This window comes from Gouania willdenowi, chromosome 24 (genome assembly GCF_900634775.1).
Source record: "Gouania willdenowi chromosome 24, fGouWil2.1, whole genome shotgun sequence".
NCBI lineage: Eukaryota > Metazoa > Chordata > Actinopteri > Blenniiformes > Gobiesocidae > Gouania > Gouania willdenowi.
In genome coordinates this window covers 19855899-19881666 of record NC_041066.1, presented here as the reverse complement: position 1 = coordinate 19881666, position 25768 = coordinate 19855899, and the positions used below count along the sequence as shown (strand labels likewise).

The 25768-nt window shown below is 35.8% G+C and overlaps 1 protein-coding gene across 2 annotated transcripts in view; it reads right to left on the bottom strand.

Moving 5' to 3' along the window:
- Positions 1-70: 70 nt before the first annotated feature.
- Positions 71-25768, bottom strand: part of fut8b (fucosyltransferase 8b (alpha (1,6) fucosyltransferase)) — a 116791-nt gene continuing 91093 nt past the window's right edge. For both annotated transcript variants that reach the window (XM_028440054.1, XM_028440055.1), the window contains 4 exons: positions 15009-15255; positions 4965-5141; positions 4739-4889; positions 71-990 (listed from right to left, as the gene is read on the bottom strand). In XM_028440054.1, the coding sequence (XP_028295855.1) occupies positions 649-990; positions 4739-4889; positions 4965-5141; positions 15009-15255 (917 nt within the window). In that variant the 3' untranslated portion in view covers positions 71-648. The remainder of the gene's footprint in view (positions 991-4738; positions 4890-4964; positions 5142-15008; positions 15256-25768) is intronic.

The following is a 25768-nucleotide window of genomic DNA, read 5'->3' as shown; positions in this document are numbered from 1 at the left end:
ACAACAGGGTGACATTCAGTGACACCCCAAAAAAAAATAAGTTGAAAAAAAAAAAGAAAAAAAGGCAGGATTAGAATTAAAAATATTTTAAAATGAATTAAATTAAAAATCAAATCAAAAACACTTTGTTTCCAGTTTGTTTGTTTGTTTGTTTTGTTCCAGTCACTGGGTCTGACCCTCGCTCTAGGGGTGTGGCGGTCCGTGCAGCCCCCCAGGAGACAAGTTGTTTGTTTTAAAATCAATGTTTTCGTGTCTACATCTCTACAATCCCTCCCGTGTCATGGGGGGGGGGGAGCAGTAGTAGTGGGAGGGGGGGGGGGGGGGGTGCTAGTCTTTTAATGACCTGCGTACGCACAGGCATTTTACACACATATTCACGCACACGCACACGCACACACACACACACACACACACACACACACACACACACACACACACACACACACACACACACACACACACACGGAGTGCATTTCCCATCGTGGCACCCTTCGGTCCAGGTACAGGCGTGTCCGTCTTATCCGAGCACAGCCAATACGTTTCTCCTCTGTACAAAAAGCAGGCTCCGCCCCCTCCGCCTGGAAACAGAGACCGTGCCGTCTCTCCTCGCTTCTTCATTAATTTTTTCCTCTCCACTTGTGTGTTTTTTTACTTCCTTTGAGCGGTGTTGAGCAGTTTGTCTGCCTCGGGGTACATCGGATACTTCACAGTCTCAATTTTTTCCTTGACCTTGTAGGAAGGGTAGAGGCCGGTGCGGCCCAGTTTGCGGTTGATGCCCTTGGAGTATCCGTCCCAGTGGTTGCCGGCCACTCCGATGACGTCGCCAGGCTCCAGGGGGACGTCCTCGTTGTTGCGAGGCTGATGGGTGTAAATGGCGATCTGGTTGTGGGCGTTCTGACCTCCAAAGTAGTAGATATCGTCGAGAGAGTAGAAAAAAGAGGAGGCGTCCGGATGCAGCGTCTGCATTATCTCGTAGGCCACGCGGCAGACCTGAGACCAACAGAAACACAGAGAGATTTACGCCCACTGGTAGAATTCTAAAGGTGTGAGCAGATAAGTCTAGTGTGGTGCAGATGATGGTTAAAAATAAAACCTGTCAGATAAAAAACATTTCATTTCAACTCTTGTAAAAACAAATTGGTCTAATCAACTCCTCCCACAGATATAATCAGATTGGAATAATAAAGACAAAACATGGAAAGGCTTTTTTGAAATCTTTGGTCAGCAGGACAGATTTTTTGTTATAGTGGCTACCAGGGTTACGGTCAATTACATTTTTCAATTACAATTACGTCTTCAGTTCACTTCTGTTTGACAGCAATGCATATTTTGTTATTGCAATTAAAAATTAATGTATTTTATTGCATAGTTGTGATGGAAACACGTGATTAAAAGAGAGGACAGTGTTGCACCTAGGTGAGGGGGGAAAGGAACAGGGGAGAGGGAGTCAGGGTAGGAAAATGGGAAAGGGGTGGGGAAGAGTCAACTGTTTTAAGGTGAGAGTGAAATATGGTGTTACAGTTGTGCATATTGTGCTTATGAATACTGAACTGTTTTTATTATTTATGCAGTTTTTATTGTGAAAAACTATCAATAAATGGCCTCATTGCACTTTTCTTTATCCTATTTATTAATTTATATATTGTGTGTGAATGAAATGTGATTTGCATCGAGGGGGACTGCGGTCCAATTTCAAATCTATCTATCTATCTATCTACGTATCTATCTATCTATCTATCTACGTATCTATCTACGTATCTATCTACGTATCTATCTACGTATCTATCTATCTATCTATCTACGTATCTATCTACGTATCTATCTATCTATCTATCTACGTATCTATCTACGTATCTATCTATCTATCTATCTATCTATCTATCTATCTATCTATCTATCTATCCATGTTCAATTACAAATTGGTTACAATTACAGTGACCAGCATGTTTTCCAATTACAAATAAATTTTTTCCCCCTGGAAATCAATTATAATTACATTCTGAATTACTGAAGTTCAATTACAATTATCACAATCACTAAGCCTTTCATAAATACACTGAAAAAGATTATCCATCATCTAATTTGTTTATTACCTCTTGGTTACCTTCTTAGACTTCCTAATCAATGAAAATATTGGTATTAATATTTTTGGTGTGGGCGTTTGGCCAGTATACACCTCAAAAAAGGTAAAATGATTCTCAAGAGAACTGACAGGTAGTGGGAAAACTTCATATGAAACATATTTTCATAATTTTTAATTACTATAATATGTGTAAGTCAAAAAACTATAACATGCTTCCCCAGTTTTGTGTTCAAAGTGTAATTAAAATGTTAAAAAGTCAATTATCTTAACTAAATTACCATTCAATTATGATCACAACATATTTTTTTCAATTCCAGTTACAGTTACATCACAATTCTAATAAAGAATCAGTTACTTGATTATAATTATAGATGACTTAACCCTGGCGGCTACACATAAGTGCTTCTAAGCCTTGAGAAGACAAACGTTTAGGCTGAAACAAATGTGCTAATCACTTCTATGCTCTGAGGCATGTGATCGGACACGTGACCCACAAAGGTTCTGCTTTGTCTCATGACGGAGTGGAAACATCAACTAAAAACCATTTCTAATGTACACTGTAGGCTGTCACTGGCCTAAAGGCAAGGCAAGGCAAATTTATTTGTATAGTGCATTTCATACACAAGGCAACTCAATGTGCTTCACATGATAAAACATTCAATTGTTTAAAATCAATAAGAACATTTAAAATCATCAGTAAAATCAATTACAATCATCAACAAACACATTACATCAACAACAACATGACTAAAAATCTCTCTCTCAATCATATGCAGTAGAGAAAAAAAGTGCCTTTAACTTTGATTTAAAAATGTTCACATGTGATGCTGACTTCAGCTCTGCTGCAGTTTGTTCCACTTCTTTGCAGCATAACAACTAAAAGCAGCATCACCATGTTTACTGTGAGCTCTGGGCTCCACTATCTGACCTGTGTCCATAGATCTGAGAGACCTGCTGGGTTCATACCTGACTAACATCTCATTGATGTATTCTGGACCAAACCCATTCACTGATTTATACACCAGCAGCAGAACTTTAAAGTCTATTCTGAGGCTGACTGGGAGCCAGTGTAAAGACTTTAAAACAGCGTTCTGAACCAGCTGTAGATGTTTGATGCTCTTTTGGGGGATTCCTGTCAGAAGATCACTACAATAGTCCAGTCTGCTGGAGATAAAAGCATGGACCAGTTTCTCCTGATCTTTCTGAGCCATTAAACCTTTCACTCTGGAGATGTTCTTTAGGTGGTAGAAGCTGTTTTTGTGATTGACTCAGATCTGACATTCAGCAGTCAGATCAAATCAATCAGAACACCAAGGTTTATGACTTGGTCTTTAGCTTTTACAAATCGAGACTCAAGATAATTGCTGACAGCAGTCCTCTTTTCTTTGTTACCAAAGACAATCACCTCCATCTTGTCATGGTTTAGTTGAAGGAAGTTTTCACTCATCCAGAAGTTTACTTTTTCTAAACAGTCACACAACACCTCAATGGGACCATAGTCATCTGGGTTCAGTGATAGATATAGTTGTGTCATCGGCGTAGCTCTGATAATCAACCTTACAGTTCTGTAAAATTTGTCCTAAAGGAAGCATATAAAGGATAAACAGAAGGGGTCCAAGAACAGAGCCCTGAGGAACCCCACAGGACATTGATAATTCAAAGTTTCCAATGCTTACAAAATAAGAACATTTAATATCTGTGGTTCAGATTTTGTATTGTAGGAATATCCTCTATCTTATGCACATTCAATATTAAAATGAAAATTGGATTATTTTATATGAAGGATTTACAACATAACGGACAGTGTGACCAAAAGATCAATAGACATGGAACCTTTTTTGTGTTTCACAAATAAAAAAGAAGAATACACTATAATACAAGTTCTGTCACCTTACGTCAGGGGTGTCAAACTCATTTTAGTTCAGGGTTCAAATTAACACCGGCATTATGTCAAGTGGGCCACAGATTTTAGACAGGAAAACAAGTAATTTCATCATTATTGTGTTAATGACAGATATCAGTCCCAACAGAATCCTCACTTTAAATGTAATAGATTATGTGACCAAATTCCATTAAATTAAGGAAAATAATATGTAATAATTTGAGGAAAATTGAAGGATTTTGTAAGAATTTTGAGTTTTTTCAACAGTTCAACACTAAAAATGCCTGCAATCATGTGATATAAGCACCAGGAAAACTGTGGACCCCTGAAAATATTGTTGAGTTTTATTTACACAATGATTCATGAGTAATTTTTTTACAAAGTGGATACTCCAAAAGGCCAGATTTGGTCCCCGGGGACTTGAGTTGGACATGTGCTTTAAGTAGTCAATTGCAGACATGAAAAGGAAGTCTCCAAAGGCCTAACAGTCTTACAACTGTATGAATTATATGGATATGCATATCAAACTGTAATTTCCTCCAACTCTTTAAATGTAAAACATCTTAAAAAGCATTACAAGCATTTACTTCACTCTTTCCCTTTCCTTGTTTACAAAAAAAGGACATCATTTAAATTCCAGTCAGTTCTTCTTTTTAGTCTGATCTGCTTTCATCCCAACATCAAATCGCCCCTAGCCTTCAGTTTCAAGTGAAAACATCAGAGAAACAGTTTCAGACTCTTCTTTTTTTTTTTCAAGTCGAGCATTAACTGACCTGAGAGGAGAAAGTGCAGACGAGGAAGTCGGTCTGGGAGAGGAAATGAATATCTAGGATCACTCCTCTGAGCGAGTTCTCAGTGTAGCGGTTGTGGAGCCCAGCGGACCATGAGATGGAGTTATCACTGATGAACTCATAGTCGGGGTACCTGGAACAAACACGTGCATATACAGTGGTTACACATGATCATTGTATTAAAGACAAACAGTCTGTTTGCACTGACTTGGTTTTGGCTTCCTGGAGCAGAGACGGGTCGTCGGTTGCCAGATAAACTCGCTTCTTGTCGACGTGAACGCGTCTCGCCAGATGTTGGAACTGTTCCTCCACGTGAAGCATGTACTCTTCAATAGGGTGAAACGCTGCTTCCGTTCCGACTTTGTCCGTCCTTCTTACGTGGACTCTGGATGAACACACGCACACACACACACACACACAGCCTGTGTTACACATTTTAATTCAACCTTCACAAGACGCTCATTAAATACCAAAGGTTCAAATCATTATTAATCAAAGCTGATGTTGGTTTTTTTTGATAAGCAGATATTAGCCAAAGGATTGTGACTGCTTAGGAGGAGCTGTCACACTGAAACATTACCAATAACACTGAAATAATTCCAAGGTCGCATATATTAATACACCTATGTAAAGAAAAGCTTAAACGCCTTGCTTCAGCACTTAGCGTGAATGGATACTAATTTGTCACGCTAACGTATGAATATAAATTTCTGCAAAACAACCAAAGGACTTAGTGAAACCAAAACAAACTAAAAACTGATTTTTTAAATCAACGTTTTTGGATCCAAGGATCCCCAAGCAAGGAAAAAAAATATTCAAAGATCCCCTCATAATCCTCACGTTCATTAAACACAATTTACCACCGTTTGTAGCATTAAATGCCAAAAGAATGATCTATCTTCTCAGATATTGCAGCGTTGAGTATGTACCAATATCAATCCGATACGATATAAGCACAAATCGTACATACTTTTATTACTTATTTTGTAGTGTGGAATGTTAGAAAAGTCTTGATCAAGTGATGTCACTCAAACAGAGAACAATAGTCAGCAACAGTAGGTATGAGAAAAAACTGACCCATTTATTATTAACCAAGTGGTTACATACATTTTAATCTTCAACATAATATCTACAGTATTCTACAATTCAATAAATATAATTCAATATATATCAGAGATTTCAGATGCAGTCCCATAAAATCCAATATTCGTTTTCTGGCTAATATCGGACCAATATCCGATATCAATATCGGATCGGGACACCCCTACTAGTCTCTGTTGAGAAAAATTCTAAGAGCGTTCACAAAAAATACAGGGAAGGGAGAGTAAATTTCGGAACGGAGAGAGGGTTCTACATACTGCAGCTTTAAGTGCCGTTCGCTAAATTATGACACCTTTGGAGCTATGTTGGCATTTTTTGAGTTAGGTGGAGGGATCTATTGGGGTTAGGGTAACGAAGAACACTTATACATGATGTAAATTAGCCATGTTGCTATAATCTGGCATGTTTACGTCTGTTTTGTTTTTTCAATGTAGATGTTCATTAATGTGCATTGTCCCTATCAAATAAATAATAACAGCTTTCATGACACTTTATCCGTGCTAATAACAGGTATCATGTCATAATATTGACAGCGTAATGTCAGCTTTATGTAAAAATTTAAGTAAAGTGTTACTGAAAGTTGTTGGATCGATTCCTGGCCAAAACCCGTCTGTGACGACTTGTTTTTGGGAGTTGCGAACCCCAAGTTGCTTCCAATCATTGCTGTGTCATCATTGGTTTGGTGCTAATGGTGTGTGTGTGTGTGTGTGTGTGCGCGTGTGTAAATTTGCATTTTACAGCCAGTGTGAACAACACCCTATTTCTGAGTAAATAAATCCGTGTGAAGTTGATAAATGAGGCCCCAGAGGTTGAGAAACCCAACACCAACACAGTGTTTTAGAGCAGGGATCAATCTGTGTCTACTGAGGACGCTCCTTTTTTATTTAGGTGCTGAATCAAAGCCAGAGAATAGAGGTGAGAAGAGAGGAACGAGTGGGTGACTCGGACATTGAGTTTCCTTTTATTTCTTTGTGAAACTGGACAGATACATTGACATCAGCCTTTTCCATCCTTTGTTAGCGTATCTCCTTTTTTTTTGTTCTGTTCTGCCAAACCTCTTCTTTGTCCGTTTCTTTTCTCCCTCTGACGTTGAAGAAAGGCCTTAGAGACGTATCTCCGTGGCTTCTCCTCCCTCCTACGATCCCACCAGCACTCTCCCACACAGCCTCAACAATTCAATTCATTTCTTTCTATTCACACAGCATTGGCAAAGCAGGGAAATTCCCAGGTTGGGTGAAAATCCTATATTTAAAGATATCAGGCGCGCTCACACAAAAATGGTAAAAAAATTTTTTAAAAAAAACATCCCCGCGTCTTAATACTTAATACATTAATCCTCATTTCTACTGATTTCCGTGACTGATCACGAGAAACAAAACGCTGCTTGAATTCAACTCATATTTATGATTTATTGGTGTATTATTTTCTTTTCTTTTTTTTTTCCTAAGATAGAATTTACAGTAAATAAATCAGGACCGAGTGATGTAATTCTTAAACATTCATTTTACTGAAACTACAGCATTGTGAGTAACGTGTTTATTCAAATCCTAATGTCAAAAGTCACAATAAAGTGACACGTGACCCATCGCATGAATGCACTTTAGATGATTGGTCTAAAGCTGGATAATAAAACTTTGTTACTAATTTATGTAATAAATGTTTTTGGAGTCATTTAATATGCTTTATATATGGGTATTTTGTTAACAGGACTCTCTTGAAAAATAGATTCTTAATCATAATGAAACTCTACTGATTAAAATAAATGAATGAATAAAATAAATGATAAATAAATACAAAACAAAACTAAACTAAATTAAATTAAAAAAACAAAACAAAAATAAAAAATAAAATAAATAAATTAAATTAAATAAAACAAAAACAAAAACAAAAACAAAAACAAAAACAAAAAAATAAAATAAAATAAAATAAAATAAAATAAAATAAAATAAAATACAATACAATACAATACAATACAATACAATACAATACAATAAAATAAAATAAAATAAAATAAAATAAAATAAAATAAAACAAAACAAAACGGCTTGGGATTTTTTTTTTATCCCCATTAATATTTCATGTATTAATAATAATATTAATAATTATTTAATAATAATAATTTATTTTTGGAAATATCTGTATCATATTTGTATATAATTTGTATATTTGTATTATTATTATTATGAATCTTATTTTATTTATTATTTTTATCTGATCCTTATTTTCAACAGTCTTTTACTTAATTATACACTTATTTAACATTTTATTCTTTCATTTGTGATTTTTCTTAAGTGGCTGTAACATAATGTTCTGATAACAATACATAGGTTCAAATGTATGGGCACCCCCATTTAAAATAAATAAATAAATAAATAAATAAAATAAACAAAAACACACAACAAATTGAGAGAAATGAAACCCTTTATGTTTGCATTTTGATGGCAAAAAGGCTGAAGCATATATACAAGCATGCACACTCAATTAAATCTAGTTAGTTTGGTTGTGGTTTTTGTCCTCAATTAAAAAACAATCCAGTCAAATAAAATTGCAAATCAACTGGTGTTACAATATATATATTAATATTCCACACTTACTCAATATTAGCAACTCACTGGACGAAAATCAATTAATCTGGATTTTATTTTGTGAAGGTCACTTCATGCAGTTTATTTATTCCGCCTTTGTTTGCGTTCAGTCTTTAAAGAAGTTGTGACTTAGTTAAGAAAGAGTTTTGACTTAGTTAAATAAATTAACTATTGCACCAACGGAAACACACGACTCAAAGCGTCTTAAAGAAGATGAACGAAGTCATGAGTGAATGATGAGCTCCTGATTTCAATCAATAAGTGTTTTGTTGCAGAGGAAGGTGAGAAGACTGGCCTCTGTTGGCAACTACACTTTAATCCTCATTACACTGAGCCTCTGTGAGACAGCGTTAAACAATAGAAAATGTATTATATGTGATTAATGAAGGCAGACTCTTGTTTTTGCTGATAATGCAGCCGTCACTGAATATAAGCTGTGTTTGTGGAGTAATACGTTTAAAATTATCTGATTGCTTTCAGAATAAAATGTTAGCTATAATTTCTTAGGATAATTTATGCTTTTTTTGGACTATTCATATCTTTTTTCTGACTATTTTTGGATTATTTATACCATTTTTTTGGGACTATTTTTGAATGTTTATGCTTTTTTGGTCTATTTACTTCATGTTTTTTGGACTATATCTAATAAGTCTGACTATTAATGCCTCTTCTTTTTTTTTTTTAACTATTTATGGACTATTTATGTAATTTTTCCGACTATTTATGTCTTTTTTTTGGACAATTGATGTTTTTTTACTGACTATTTATGTCCTTTTTCTGAACATTTATGTTTTTTCTGACTATTCATGTCTTTTTTTACTTATTTAAGCCTTTTTAAAAACTATTTATGCGTTTTTTTTCTTTTTACTGGAAGCTGAGACCTAATGACAGTAAAAGGATTCTGATGTGTTTACTTCTGGCATGTTTGTGGATTATACCTAAGTGCTTTTTCTTTTAATTGTTTTCATTTATTTATTTATTTATTTTTACAATGGTATTACATTACAATTTGAGGTACTTTTCATTTTATTTCTTTAGAGAAGACTCGTTTTTACCCCCATTCGTCCAAACTTAAAAAGTGAAACCTTTGAACCTAATATTAATCTTAAATTCTTATTATTTTTAGCTGCGGGGCATTTATTAAAAATTACCTTGAGCCTCTGTGAGACAGCGTTAAACAATAGAAAATGTATTATATGTGCAAATGGTTGATTAATGAAGGCAGACTCTTGTTTTTGCTGATAATGCAACCTTCATTGAATATTAGCTGTGTGTGCGGAGTAATATGTTTAAAATGATCTGATTTCAGATAATTCAAATGTGAGAAATAATTTCTTAGAACTGTATGTGCTGTATGTATCTATATATTTTTCCTGACTTTTTATGCTTTTTTTTTTTTTTTAACAATTTATACTTTAAAATATATATAATTTATGCTTTTTTTCAGATTACATCTATTTTTTGACTATTCGTATCTTTTTTTGGACTATCTATGCCTTTTTCTGACTATTTATGCTTAGGGCATTTATAAATAATTACCTTGAGCCATTGTAAGACAGTGTTAAACAATAGAAAATGTGTTATAAGTACAAATGGTTGATTAATGAAGGCAGACTACTGAATATACAGTAAGTTGTGTTTGCGGAGTAATACGTTTAAAATTCTCCGATTACTTTTAGTATAAAATGTGAGGAATAATCATGGCAATTACACCGGGCACAGGAAATTATAACAGATGCATGCGGTGAAATCACCTCTCGGTAAAGCCCATCGCCATGGTGACAACACTACCGTGCGTGCATCACAAGCAGCAGCAGCAGTCCTGCTATCTGCTCCTCTCTGACAGTCCTTTCTAGTATTAAATGGTGCCACAGTGGGCCTGTGCTGATTGCTGCTTTTAGTCGGTGGCTTCCAGCCTGCTGGGAAATCGTGTCCAAAGGGAGCAGCAGCATGGGAGAGAGCGGAGGCAGTGATGGAGGCGTGCGGGGGTCAGCTGGCAGTTGTTGGGTGCTGCGGGGACAAGCTGCCCTTCTGTCCCTGGTGGTGCTGCTGCTCCACGACAACATGCATCCCACCACTGCCACCCCCTACACACACCTCTCCTCTCATTTACTTCCTGTTCTCATGCACTTGTAGCACATTTTTACAGCAATTCATTGCTGTTTTCTAACTGCCTCTGGCTGCTGGACAAAAGCAAAATAATGCAAAAATAATGCTAACCTGCAGAGGTGAAAGTACTCACGTTACTGTAATTGAGTTGTTTTCATGGGTTCTAGGCGTGTGCAAAGTGCATTGCCATTAATCTCAAGATACGATTCACAATTTTATATCCCGATGCAAAACAATATGATACAATTGCAAAAAAAAGGTACAAAATGGTATGAAATAAAGCTGTGCAATTAAAAGAATAACATCATCAGGAAAAAACTATATATATATATATATATATATATATATATATATATATATACACATATATATATATATATATAATGTTTTATTTGCTGAATAAAACAATATCTACAAAGAATAAAGCTTGGCGCACACAAGAAAAACTATTAATACTTAAAAAAAATATTTACGTTTAAAGAATATAGTTTACATTGTTCTGTACAAATAACAAATACCTTTTGGTAATACTTAAGGTTTTATACATAAGGCTGACATTACACTGTCATTAGCATGAATAAGGTGTCATGAAGGCTGTCATTAAGTGTTGTTCGCTAAATTATGGCACCTTTGGAGCTATGTTGGCATTTTTGGATTAGGTGGAGGGATCTAGTGGGGTTAGGTAGAGTTAGTATTTACAATTTTTTGCAATTATGGCGTAATTATAATTGTAATTGTAATTTTAAAAATCTGTTTAGGTCGTAATCATAATTGAATTGTAATTGAGTTTAGATATATAACTGTTATTGTAATTGCCATGAACATTCTATAGAAAATGTCAATTGTAATTTAACGCAAAACTGGGGAACCATGTTACAGTTCTATGTATAGTTCTACACATATGTATTTTACATCATATCAACCCTTTCCCACATTTTACCATTTAAAAAAATTGAAATCGATGGGTATACTGACACAAAAAAGGCTCAGACACCCACACCAAAAATATTAAAACCTATATTTTCATTGATTAGGAAGCCTAAAAAGGTAACCAATAGAAATTAGATGACATATAAATGCTTTTAGTGTATTTTACAGCTGATTTAGGACCTGTTATCATTAGAGATGGTAACATAAAGCTAAGGTTGACCTTTATTTGGTTATCTTTTGATTATGGGCGGGGCTCCTGGAGAAGTTGAGACACGTCCAGTATGTATTATAAAATCTCCAATGAACAATCTATGCTATGCTATGCTATGCTATGCTATGCTATGCTATGCTATGCTATGCTATGCTATGCTACGCTACGCTATGCTACGCTATGCTATGCTATGCAGCCGCTCAATACTCACTATAACTCTCTATTAACTATTCTCTCAGTCCAACCTACTCAACACAGATTGTAGAGTCCACAGGTGCTAGTTTTAATAATAATAATAATAATAATAATAATAATAATCATCATCATCATCATCATAATAATAATTTATTTTGATTTTAAAGTGCCTTTCAGCCCACCCAAGGACACTTTATAATAAAAAAGTGCAATATATTATAAAACAGAATAATACAAAAAATAAAATAAAAGAAAAAAGAACAATGTAGGATAATTTATTGAATGAAATAAAAACATTGAATTACACAGAATATGCAGATTGGTAGAGATAGTTTTGATTTGAAAAGGGGTAAAGTGTCAATTATTCTGATGTACTTGCAAGTAACAGTACTTCTACTTGAGTAGGCTATATATATACAGTATATATATATCTCAGTACGGGGAGGAAGGTACACCTCTGCAAACTTCCTCCCCGTGTGATGACAGATGCACAAAAGCCACTTTGTTGCAACATCACCACAGAGTGGAGTGGCTTGATCGAGACGGGTGGAAAAGTGGATAAAAACGTTGTTCTCTCCTCAGGTCTTTGTTTCAAAAACCCTCTCCCAGGTGTAATGAATGGAGGGCGGGAGGTTTGTTTCAGTGTATAGAATAGAGATGCACAATAAAGATGTGTGCAGAAAACCATGAAAGTGAGATAACTGTTGGCAGGAATGTGAAGCGTGAGGCAGAGGTGAGTGTGAAGTATAAAAATTTCAAAATCCTTAAGCAGAATGAACAAATGAAGAATTACAATGAGCTAGTGTGCAATGGGAAGAATGAATAATTTGAGATGAAAAAAAAAAAATGGAGGTGAAGAAACATGGGGAAACTAGACAGTAGCGAGTGGACTGATAAAAGGCAGGAAGGTAAAAAAAAAACCAAAGAGAGCAAAACTTCTGAGCACAGAGCAAGAGGCAGCGACGGTAAAAACGAGACGAACAAAAGCAAAAAAGCAGTGAGCCACGCTGGGTCGGAGACGTGAATGAGCTCCACATCAATCGCTCACAGCAAACGTTAAAAGAAAGCAGAGACAGAGGGCAAGAAGTTATAGCACACAGAGAGGACTGCAGTGTTTAACACAGCCACGTCACAATGGTGTCGTTTAAAGCACGTGTTTGACCACCTGAGTGGGAGGGGCTGGATCAAGATGTTTAGAAAAGTTACAAGTAAAATGATATCCATTATTATATAGAGGAAAAAATGGGTCTCATTGCATTTTGAAATAATCGTTGAGGACCAAAATCCTAAACATATGCACAGACATGCAAGAAGTGTAATATACACATCCTAAAATAACGTTAATAATTGTAAAACTTTGAATATTATTGTGTTTATCATTTTTTTTTAGGACTATTTATGCTTTTTTCTATCAATTTATATCTTTTTTCTGAATATATATGCATTTTTTCTTACAATTTATATCCTTTTCTGACTATTTATGCCATTTTTTAGACTATTTATAACTTCTTTTTTTTGACTATTTATGTCTTTTTATGGCTATTTATGTTTTTTTCTGACTATACCTTTTTTTTGGAGTATTTACATTTTTTTCCTGACTATTTATGTCTGTTTTTGGACTATTTATTTGGTTTTCTGGCTACGTATGAACTAGACTGTTTATGCCTTTTTCTGAATTTTTATACCATTTTTTTTAGACTATTTGTGTCTTTCATTTTGACTATTTATACTTTTTTCTTATCATTTATGCTTCTTTCTTACTATGCCTTTCTTTCTGACTATGCCTTTTTTCTTACTGGAAGCGGAGACCTCTGACCACTATTTCATTGTGTGTATGGAAATGTGTGCATAATGACAACAAAATGATTGTGATTCTGTATCTGTTTACTTCTGACGTGTTTGTGGATGCTACTTCTTAGTGCTTTTTCTTTTGTTTTTAAAAATGTTGCATTCTTCCAAACTTAAAAAGTGAAGCCTTTGAACCTAATAACAATAATAATAATAGCATATATATAGCAATAATATTATTATTATGAATAATAATAATAATAATTACAATAATAATCTTAAAACCCGCTGTAAACGATGCTGTTTACAAACACAGTCAGGGTCAATAGGTTTCTGCAAATAGTTATAACAAAAAGTCAAAGACTTATTTTTAGCTGCGGGGTATTTATTAAAAAATCAGATCAGGTAGTTGGGTCAGCTAAAAAAAAAAAAAAAAAAAAAAAAAAAAACATAGCAGGGCAGACGTTCACTCAAACAGAACAAACATGTCAAGCGATGCGGCGGTGGGGTGCTTTGATGGGTCCTAATAGCTTCTGGATGATGAACAAAAAACAAAAAAAAAAACAAGCTGCCTCGGAATGAAAACTAGACGATGCTTCTTAGTAAACAGAAAGATTTCACAGCCCTCCTTCTTCTTTTTTTCTTCCTTTTTATGTGATTTGTTGACAGAGGGAAAAAAAAATACAAAGCACAGCCAAACTCATTCTTTAATTAACAATGACGGATGAAGATGAAAGAAAAAGAAGAGCTGCCAGGCTCAAATACAGTTATGGATGGTAGAGAGGATGAGTTCTCCTGTTTATGGCCTGTGAAGTACTACCCGCATGATTTTACTATTTTACATCCATTGCAGCTTAATATTAAACGACCAAAACACTTGATCAGTATTTGGCGGATGGAGACAAAAACCAAACTGAATCAAAGGGGGAAAAAAATCAATAACTTAGAATGACTAGAGGCTGATGAAATTTACTTAAACTGGTTGATTTGCATGAATATGAATCTGATCTGCTCAGTAATAAAATTGCAAACGCCTTCAGAGGATAAACGAAGTCAGGAAATATACAATAAAACATCACCATCACATTCAGTGACTTTTTATTGTAGCCTAGCGTATTAACCTCATATTCACCTCATTCATCCAGAGCTGTGTTCCTATTTAAACACGTCTCTCACGGGATCCATTGAATCTCAAGTACTCGGTAAACTTTATTATATTATAGAGGAACACGATAGAATCAAAGTCATTACCACTCAAGTGTTTTCAACGCTGGATAAAGGACGAAGAAAAGGCTGAAGAAGAAGAAGACGACGAAGGAGCTGCTGCACTTACCCGATGATGGGGTGTTTGAAGCCCAGCTTGGCCGTGGTCTGTTGGATCTCCTTCTCTAACCACGCCTGAGGGCGAACCAGGTACTTGACAAACTGGGACACCCACCAGACAGAGGGGTCACCATGCAAGCGCTGCAGGCGAGGGGCCAAGTCCTCGGGGACAGCCAGGGGCAGGTAGGGGGGCCGAGGGTGGAGGCTGTCCACTATAGGCAACTCCACAACCTGGACGTCCTTATCATGGGCCTCCCCTAAGTTTGGAAAACACAACATAAGAAAAACATGGGACTGATATTCTGATAAAACGCACCACGCTAAAGCTCTTTAAACTGCTGAAAACCGCTTTAACAATTCATATGTCAACAGACAACAATACCAGGGTTCCTACAGCGTCAGTCAAATTAAATTCAAGACTTTTTAATGCCATTTGTCAATAAATTTAAAACCGACTTCACAGTAAACACAATTGGGGAAAAGAAAAAAAAACGCCACATCAATTACATAGGGTTAGGATAATTTTTTCCAGTGTCTAGTACAAACGTGCAACTGGTGGCATCAAAGTAAACACACAAAAATACACAAAATGACAGTAAAATCCACAAAAAAAACAGACAAAAATACACAAAATCACTCCAAAAACACTCAAGATGACTACAAAAAATACCAAGAAATTTATACATGTACAGACATGTATTACAGACATTAACCATAGACACAGATTATCTCCTGCTCTAGATAAGAGGAAACACATATTTCAAGAAACGGTCCTTTTTCTTTTCCATTGCGACGTCAACTAATAGTTTTCTGCATAGAAACACACACACAAGAAAAAAAACAAAACCTAACAACAATGGGGGAAAATGTTGTCTTCATCCCCAGGCAGCTCTTGTCTACATTTTAATTTCTCTTTTTTTTTTTTTATCCCTTTCTTTCAAACAATGATTTTTTTAGATCCAGAGAGAATGAACTGAAAACTATGTAAACAAACTTTAAACCTCCAGTGTTAGTGGTATTACATAATGTAACCATTTTTTCCCAAGGTTGAATAAAGAGACCCATTTAAACAAATGTTTTTTGTACAAGAATTTTTTTTTTGAATATTCAGCTTCAGAATATTTGATGTATTCTCTTGTGTAGATTTGTGTAGACATTACTCCAAAGGAGAATGGAAATATATAAATTACAAGTACACTAACCATGCACCTTTTAAATTAGATACCAAATAATGTAGGTGCCAAAAACAAAAAAAAAAACACTAAACCAGAAAAAATGCTGATTCTGGCCTGTCAGATCGTCTAATGCCATCCGCATCATTAATAAATCCCCATATCATTAAGTTCCAGTTATTTATCTGTAATAAAATGCTCTGCATGATGGGGGATTTTCAGTGATTAAAATCTAAAATTGAATTGTAGAAACGGAGTTCAGATTCTCTTGGTCTGAATATAAGGTGTGGCTAGATGAGATTCTTCTCTCAGAGGCAAAACATGGATTTTGTGAAATGCAAACAGATGTTTTGAATGGATTAGGTTTAAACTTTGCATTTGTTATTTGACCTGTGAAGGGGTAACGTAGGAGGAATCTGAAGACGCACAGCATCACTTCCTTTAAATTTGGTTGATTTCATTCAGTTTACTCATATTTACTTGAATTTTCATACATAAAGGCTGACATTAATCTGTCATTATCTTTCAATAGCATGATTAAGGTGTCACTAAGCTGTCATTAAGTGTCGTTTACTAAATTATGACACCTTTGGAGCTATGTTGGCATTTTTTGGGTGAGGTGGAGTGATCTAGTGGTGTTAGGTATAGATAGGGTCAAGGTTAGAGGTAGTGTAACAAAGGGTTAGGGCAGACATAGGCCACATGTGGCCCCCAAAAACATATCTTCCAAAATGTGAAATTCAAGTAAAAAGGAACTTGCAGCCCAACAAAATACAGAAAATAACTCAAAAAACACACGTAATGACACAAAATGCACAAAAAGAACACAACTGAAGTGCACGAAGATTCCAAATATACAAAAATGATTCATAAAACAAACACATACAAAATGACTTCAAGGACAGAAAAATACCAACAAAATGACACAGAACGACAGGAAAAACACTACAATAAAAATACAGAGGATGTCTCCAAAAATGCACAAATATTCAGATGACAGAAAAATACACAAAATGACAACAAGAACACACAAATTCTGAGTCAAAATACACACAAATTGACAATAAAAATTCCCAAAATGACAGAAAAATGCACAAAATGGCTACAAAAACACACGATATGACCAAAAATACACAAACCCTTTGTCTTTTTTTCTGTATTGATGCTCATAATGGTAATTATTCGAAACACTAACATGAATTTTCAAAATGTGGTCCTTGGCTCAGAGAAAAAATTGTGGCCCCCGCTGTGATCGAAGTTGCCCATCCCTGGGTTAGGAGTTAGGGTAACGAACAACACTTAATGACAGCCTTCATGACACCTTGTTCATGCTAATAATAATAATAATAATAATAATAATAAATGATAGGTGCCATCCATAATAATGACAGCGTAATGTAAGCCTTTATGTATAAAACTTAAAGTAAATGATGCTCCTTCTTTACAGTAACAGCAATACATAATCTATTTAACAATAAAGCATATAATAATGCTGCACTGTGTTTCAAATTCCTTCTAATGCATATGTAGTCATTTCTATTCTGTTCCCAGGCCGATAATTACCTCCTACAACGAGCTCAACCTTGGTCCGTCATGGCCGCTCTATGACCTCCCTCACTAGAAGGTAACCTCTGTTCAACGGGGGCTGTGTGGGATCAGGGGGGGTGATGCCCTGGCTGGAGGGTTGACCTCTAACATCACCTCTTTGTGCACCTGAAAGCTCCACTGCAGCACTAGTGCCTCGCTGTAATTCAAAGCCAATTGTGTAACAATAAAATGAGCCAAATAGCACATGTGTGTACAACGCCCACTGGCATGCATGAACCATCACAGCAAACAGTCGCACAATCCTGCAAGACATGCATTACTCTCATTCGCTAAAAATATCAACGGGAGTAGAAGCACATGCTCGAGATCTCTTCAACAGAAGGACGTGTTGGTTTGATAACTAAAGAGGATCCAAATAAAATACCAATAAAGAAAGAGAATCGTGTATTCTCCAACACAAACGCACAAAGACTCAGGGTTTATCTCATCTCAGCAGAGGGGATATGCCTGGCAGACACAACCTTCTCTCTCTTTCAGTCCTAAACCCTGAGAAGATAGTTGGGTTTTCCATGCGTGTGTCTGTATGCCTTAACCCATTTTTCTTTTAAAACGAAATTCACAATTATGTTCGCAAAGCTTTCCTAGGTGCTAAAAAAGAAAGCTCCAAACGAGGTGTGAGTGGTAGCTTTTAAAACACCAAAAATTACCGCAACCGACACTTGTTAAAAATGACCTTTTGCATTCAAACATTTTAAAACGAGGACAGAAACAAAGGCTTTAATTCTCTCTCTGTGTTTGTGTGTGCATGAACATATTTCCTTCTCTCTGAGAGTGTGCGTGTGTGCGTGCTGGAGCATGAACTGAATATAAATTGTTGGAGGCATTAAATATTGAAAAAAAAAAATATTCCCAGGCCTTTCTTTTCTTATTTAAGATCATTGGCAGGAATCGCATGAATGGAAAGGCGCATATTCCGAGGCATGAACTCATTGGCACAAACGCACGGATCAGCACTATGTCTTTCTCCCACACTTACTTAATTAGCTCACAAAGCTCTTTCAAATTTGATCTAAACTCTTAGCTTCTGCATACGTTTTCCTTTATCACTTAGGGATATACTGTAGGTCTGCCCTATACTGGTTTTTAAAGCTTGCAATATACACCAAGCTTGATAAATCTTTCAGAGGATGAATGCAGCAATGAAACTGGAGAACAGAATATACCAACTAGACAAAATACAGAGCCTCCCTATTCATAATAGAGTTCATGGACCTGGAGATCTCTTGCTCTGGTTGAGACGTGGCAGGGAACATCGTGTTTCTCTTGCCACTCGAAGACTCGCACAAAAGGCCTAACATCTCGACAGAGATGCTCATGGGACTCCTCTCTCCACAGCACGTTAGCCTTTTGATCAAAGGACTATTGTTCCGCAAGGCGACTGGTGTCCCTTTGTGTTTTCAAAAGCCACTTCTCAATGCCAGGCACCTAATCATCCTCAACCATCTCATGCTGTCCATGGAACATCACAATTTGAGGCGGAATAAAAATGGAAGAAAGAAGAACAAACAAAACAGAACAATGTTGTATTGAGCCAAAGAGTTTCCGTGCTTGAAAACATCTGACAAATATATTACGCTGTGAAAATGACTAAATCTTAAGAAGCCTTTTTGATGCAAAGATTAAAAAACGATGTGCAATAGTTCAACTTTACCACAAGATAAACAAGAGCACCAAATCTCCTCTTTGCCAGATATCGGCATTATATAGATCAATGATCCTGATCATGGTACAATGATGATTCACACTTTAAAGATTTGATTTCCATTAATAACAATACAGTAGGTCCAAATGTATGGACAGGCGCACCTCCATTGACATGCGCAATCTGGATTTGATCCAGATGAAACTCAATGGACAATTGAAAAACCAATCAACATAACGGAGTCAAATTTAACAAGAAGATAGTCGTCAACATCCTCTGTCAAAAAAAACGGAACAAGGGCAATAACTCCATAAAAAATACTTGTGCACTTATCCTTTCTTAAACAGTTTCTGAGATAACTCGAACGGACGGATGGAACTCAAACCTATATCTCACTTCCACACTTTGTGGCGGGGATAAAAAAAATACCACTATACAAAAAGTCTGCTAGCTTCATGCTAACGACTATGGGAAAACGAATGTATATGCTCATGCTAACATTTACCGCGATTGGCAGTGATTTACAGTATATAACACACCATGTATGCTTAACTTTCACAAACACAGTCTAAGGAGTGTTATCACACAGTACACTTACACATATAATGTTTTTTCAAGCCAAAAATACAAGAACTTAGTTAGTAGTTAGTAGAGACCAGTAGGTCATGGGCTTTCAAGATGGCAACTTCCCACTACTACGGCAACAGTGTTAGGTCAAAACACACAATCTCACCCAGAGTAAAGAAAAACGAAACAAGGGCAATAACTAAAAAAAAAAATTATTGCGCAATTCTCATTTTCGAACTCCATCAAGGTATTGATACTATGAAACTACACACCAAATTTGATTATCCTATCTTAAACAGTTTCTGAGAAACTCGGAGGGACGAAGCTTAAACCTACATCCCTCTTCCACTTTGCGTCAGAGGATAATAAAAGGTCAATAAGGAAAAACATTATAAGCAACATATACATTGTTGAAATTTCGCTGTTGATAAGAGGGCCTTTTTGATTTTTCAAACTGATCCAGAATCAGAATCAGAAAAGAAAAGTATTTTTGATGTAATCGTGCTAAAAGACAAACAAATAAATAAACACCAGTGAAAATGTTAGCTTTTTGGCAGAGGAAATAAATTATATGTAGAAAAACACTTAATCTTGGGAACACTGGATACAAACAAAGATTAAAAAAGATGTCCAATTTATGCAACTTTACAAATATGGTACTACCCCAAAACAAATGAATAACAAATCATTCAGCGACATCGCAGTAACAAAGATATACCACCTAGTTAAAAACATTTGACTGCTGTTTATTTTTATAATGTTATAGAAAAGTTTGCAATTGTTAAAAAAAAGGAATATTATCGTCAAATTAGTTATTGTTGCATTAGTGCCTCTTTTTTTTTATATATATATGTAGTCATTGATTGTTATTCATAACCCCAGGAAAATGAAGAAAAATGTGTATAATTGCCAGACAAATGGAAACATAATCCATCCAAATAAGACACTAATGCACAAAAAAAAATTGCAAGAACTGTATAAAAACCATATATAAAACATATAGTGTGTTGACTTTTTCCTGTTAGTTAATTTCCTCACATGCGACCACGGTTGCAAATGTTTATTTCCTCCGCGTTTATTTCATTGTGTTGTTTTGAGATACATACATCTCTTTTCCAGCTCTAGGGCAAATTAACCGAGGGCTATCCTGCATTGTTGTGATTAGTTCAGTGAGGATTTTCTTGTAATGTTTTGTTTTCCCCATTTCCCATCGCAGGGATGAAAAATCTGCAGGTCCCATAATGACTTCATTGCTATCTTTGATGTTTCCCTAAAGCAATATGTTTCCCTGTCAGAGATACCTCCTCATATCGCCCGTGTACCACGTATTCTGTCTTTTTTTTTCCTTCTATAAATTCCTCACATCCTTGGGGACCTACTTAAACAGAGAGTGGGGAAACTAAGAGAAGATTAATGTCGAAATTGGAATTTGAAAAGGTTGCTGTATGAAACACTGAGAAAGCTATGGTTTTAGTCAAAGCTGTTTTATCAGATGATGGCAATCAGTCAGAAAAGGTGGCATTTACTATAAAACCTGTACAACACATGCAACAGTTTGATAACTGACTGATCTGAATAAAAAAATGCATTCATTTACAGCTTTATACAATCATATCAGATAAGTATTAAAAAACATCACTTGTAAGTCCAGAGTTATTTAATAAATACACACTTATGCTTTCGAGCAGTGGTTATATGAATCTGTGATAACCACATTTATTTATTTATTTCCCTGAAAAATATCCACTGTTATGTAGGAAGTTCATTATTTACACCCTAGTATATAGTTATCTTAAAGATGTAAATCCTGGTTTTATTCAGAAATAAAATGGGTTAAAAGTGACCAAAAATGGTGGAAACGGTGGTAAAATGGGGTTTTAAAACCCACATCAATTTGGTTAAAAGTTTGCAAATTAGAGTGGCCAAAAACGAACAGAAAAAGTAGCAAAAAGTGTTAAAAGTGTCAATATTGGCTCAAAAATGGCAGAAATTGGGGTAATGTATTTTTAAAAGTAGGAACAATTAGTTCAAACTGGCAAATAATGGGCATGACAAATTGTGAATGTGGTTAAATTTGCAAAAATAAGCATGAAATATGGTGAAAAGAGGATAAAAGTGACAATAATGGGTCAACATATGTGACATTAGGTGGGAAAGTGGTGGAAAGGGTTTATACGTGCCGATAATGTCTTGAAAGTGGAAACATTTCGCAGAAAATGCACTGAAATTTGACAAATAAGTAGCAGAAGTGGGAGTAATGTAGCAAAATGCATTAAAATGAGCAAAAATATGCCAAGAAAAAGTGACAAAAACAGGCTACAGTTTGGTGGAGTTGCAGAAAAAGGGTAAAAATAAGCAAAAAGGGGCTCAAATTGTGGAAAAAAACATTGTTAGTTACTTGAAGGCATCTTACGACTCCATAGTTTATTCAACGTGCAAAGGAATGTCTGCTCTGGTAACACTGGCACGTCAATATCCTATAATGCTCAGATTAACTATGGCAAACTAATCATCTGGTTCAATCGTCAGAAAACGGTGGGATTTTATAAAGAAAACAGTCCAGGGTGTGGAAAGGCCTGAGGTGAGAGGTGGCGTTTGTAGAGAGACGGCTGTAGGGCATGGGCAGCCAGATGGCATATAGGGATCTATAGGAGGATGTTTGTGAGGCACACACACACACACACACACACACACACACACACCCCGCAGGAAAACATTAGATAGCAGAAAAGGACACATGAAAGGCGGGAGAATGAGATGGCAGAGGCAGAGCAGAAGATAAGATGGGAGAGCCCAGGAGAGCACAAGTCAAATGAAGCGATGGGAAAAAAATGAAGAGCTGAAAGCAAGGAGAGGGAAAGTGATGTAGAAACAGGCAGGAGAGGAGAACCTCCTTCTGTGGAAGTCAAATAAAACACCACTCGTCCCGATTTAGAAATACTGTAACGACACTGTTGAAATGTCTGAATAGCACAAGGATTTACAAAGCTCATTATTCACAACCATTTGCTCCGCTCGCTCAATCCAGTTACAAGTTGATCACTCTTTGTCTAATCCAGTGTTTCTCAGCGTTGTAAAGAATGAATGTTTCCACCACAGCCTTTGTGAATAAGATCAAAGAGACTGTGTATGTGAAGCATGAAGTGGCTCTCATAGGCCCAGGCTTAAACATACCAGTACTTCTGCCATTAAAGCTGCACTACCTGATTCTTAAACCATGACAGAGGGGCATGGCTGAATTTGAAACGTAAATCCCGCCCTCCACTCTGATAATCCCTCCCAGTCTCCGCCTCTGGAAGTGCACGAAGTCGCGCACGAGCGCTGAACGTACACACGCATAGGTTGACAGTCTGAAGTTGCATTTCTTTCTTTTCTCCCTCTGATTTTCTCTTTTTGGGTTTTTTAGCAGTGTTCGTCGTAACAACAAGCGCAGGTATGGCGATCTTTCCTGGTGGGCGTTCGGCAGCCATGCTTTACTGAAAACAAGTTCGCACCGTGCACACGCTTCTGAGGTTTTATTAATTAAAATAATGAATTATAAGGCACAGACAGCACGCAGACGTACCATTTTTTCAGAAATGATAACTTTTACGATGTACTATATGATGCTATTAAGAATCTTTTTTCTTTTTAATTAAAGAAAATAAATCAAGTACTCCAGCTTTAACATCACATGTGGACTGACCAATGGTTGAAGACTGTTTTTGACTGTTTAGGATGCCTTCAGGCTAAAATCGTCACTGCGATTTTACGGAGGGGGTGTGAAGTGGGTGGGGCGTGCCAATGTGCAGAAACACCGCAATACCTCACCAGTGTTAACTTTGTCAAATAAAAATGTTAGTGATTTTGTCGACTACATGTTGTCAGTTGACAATAACTAGACTATAACTAATTAAAAATAATAATAAAAAACTATATCAAATATATATTTACATTTTTCTTCGACTAATAAAAACAAAAATGTAATTTCATCACATGGCACAAAATCCAATCACACATTCATCACATTGCATCTATCTGTGTGTAATTACAAAAATTATTAATCACATCTAATATCTATGGTAAATTAATCTTAAAAAAAATCAAATAAAATACATAAACTCCTTAATATTTTAGTCGACTAAAATCTTGATGTCATTTAGTTGACCCAAACTGCATTAAAACGGAAAGAGTTGTGATGACAAAATTTTGACTAAAACTAAGACTTCGACTAAAACTAAATCAAAATTTGTTATCAAAATAAACAGTGTATCTCATAGGCAGTAATGCTGCGTTCAAAGCAACTCAGAACTTTGGATTCTCCCACCTCCTTCATAAAAAAGTACATTAGTGGGCCACAAATCACAATTAACAATTAATGATTTTATTGTAAATACTACCCCAGTCAGCCATTTTTTGGAGATATTTGGACGTGTGGAACACTTTGGAAATGCCGATTTCCAAGTTGGAAATCACTTAGAAAAGCCGATTTCCAAGTTGTTATGAACGCAGCATTAGCCGTACTGTGATAGGTCATGTGTGAATTTCTGGGGGAGTGCAAACTGCACCTCCAGGTGGCGCACATTTGATTGCATTTCTATAAAGCGCCCCTTTAACCAAAGAGCAGACTATAACTCAGACATCAGTAAACTCTAATAACACTTGTTATTACAAGGCCAGAATGGAAAGCAATGACATCATAATGCAAGTATGGGAGCTTTTTCTTCTTCAGTGGTGGATCATTTGTCAGTTAAATGACGTTTTAAGTCTGCTCCGTCACTTTAAGTCAAACTCAGCTCACCCTCTCACTGCTGAATTAATTAACCTGGAGGTTAAGGGAAAGTAACATGAACTTGAAGTATTGCATTTCCATTATGACGGAGCAAGTTCAGGCCATGAATTGCACTTTTTTAGGATGCATTTGGGTTAAAACCTTTGCCTTTTGAGTATATATCATATACATATAAATATGTATTTAGTGAAATAATGAATTGTAAAATAGACTTCTGTATTTAACAGCTCGTACATACACAAACGCTTCATTTTCAAGCCTCTCAAAACAACAAAAATCCTGCCGAAAACCATTAACCTCAGTGTTAGATGTGTACGAATCGTTTACACTGTTTGTAACCATGGCAATACAATTAGGCACAAATGTATCTGCATTTTAGTTGTTAAGAAATGCATTAAATATTTATCCGAGGATGAGATTTTGGCAGGAAAAAAACTTGTTTACACAAGGGAGGTTTTTATTCTACAAAAACATAAACACTTCAGTGTTGATGCAACATTTGGGAGTTCTTTTTTTTTTTTTTTTTAACTTGCATCTATATATTTACTAAAGCAGTGTTTCTCAAATGGGGGTACGCACCGGCACTACAGGGGGTACTTGAGAGAGAGAAAGCGTAGATAATTACAAATAAAAGCATTAAAATTATGGGGTTTAATACTGTTTATTTTTGGTTAAAAATGCTAATTATTCTAAAAAATTACCAGCAACACACAAAACGACGACAAAGACACATTAAATGAGAAAAAAATACACACAAATTACAGAGAAACATACAAAACAACATTAGAAACAACCAAAAACACACACACTGAGAGATACAAATTTAAAAATACCAACAACACACAAAAACGACAACAAAAACACACAAAAAAAGAGAAAAATATACTAAATGATAAAAAGAACAGAAAAACAACAACAAGATACACAAAATGACACCGAGAACACACATAATAACATAGAAAACACTGAACTGAAAATACAAAGGTCAGACTTTGTCCCAAATCATGTGG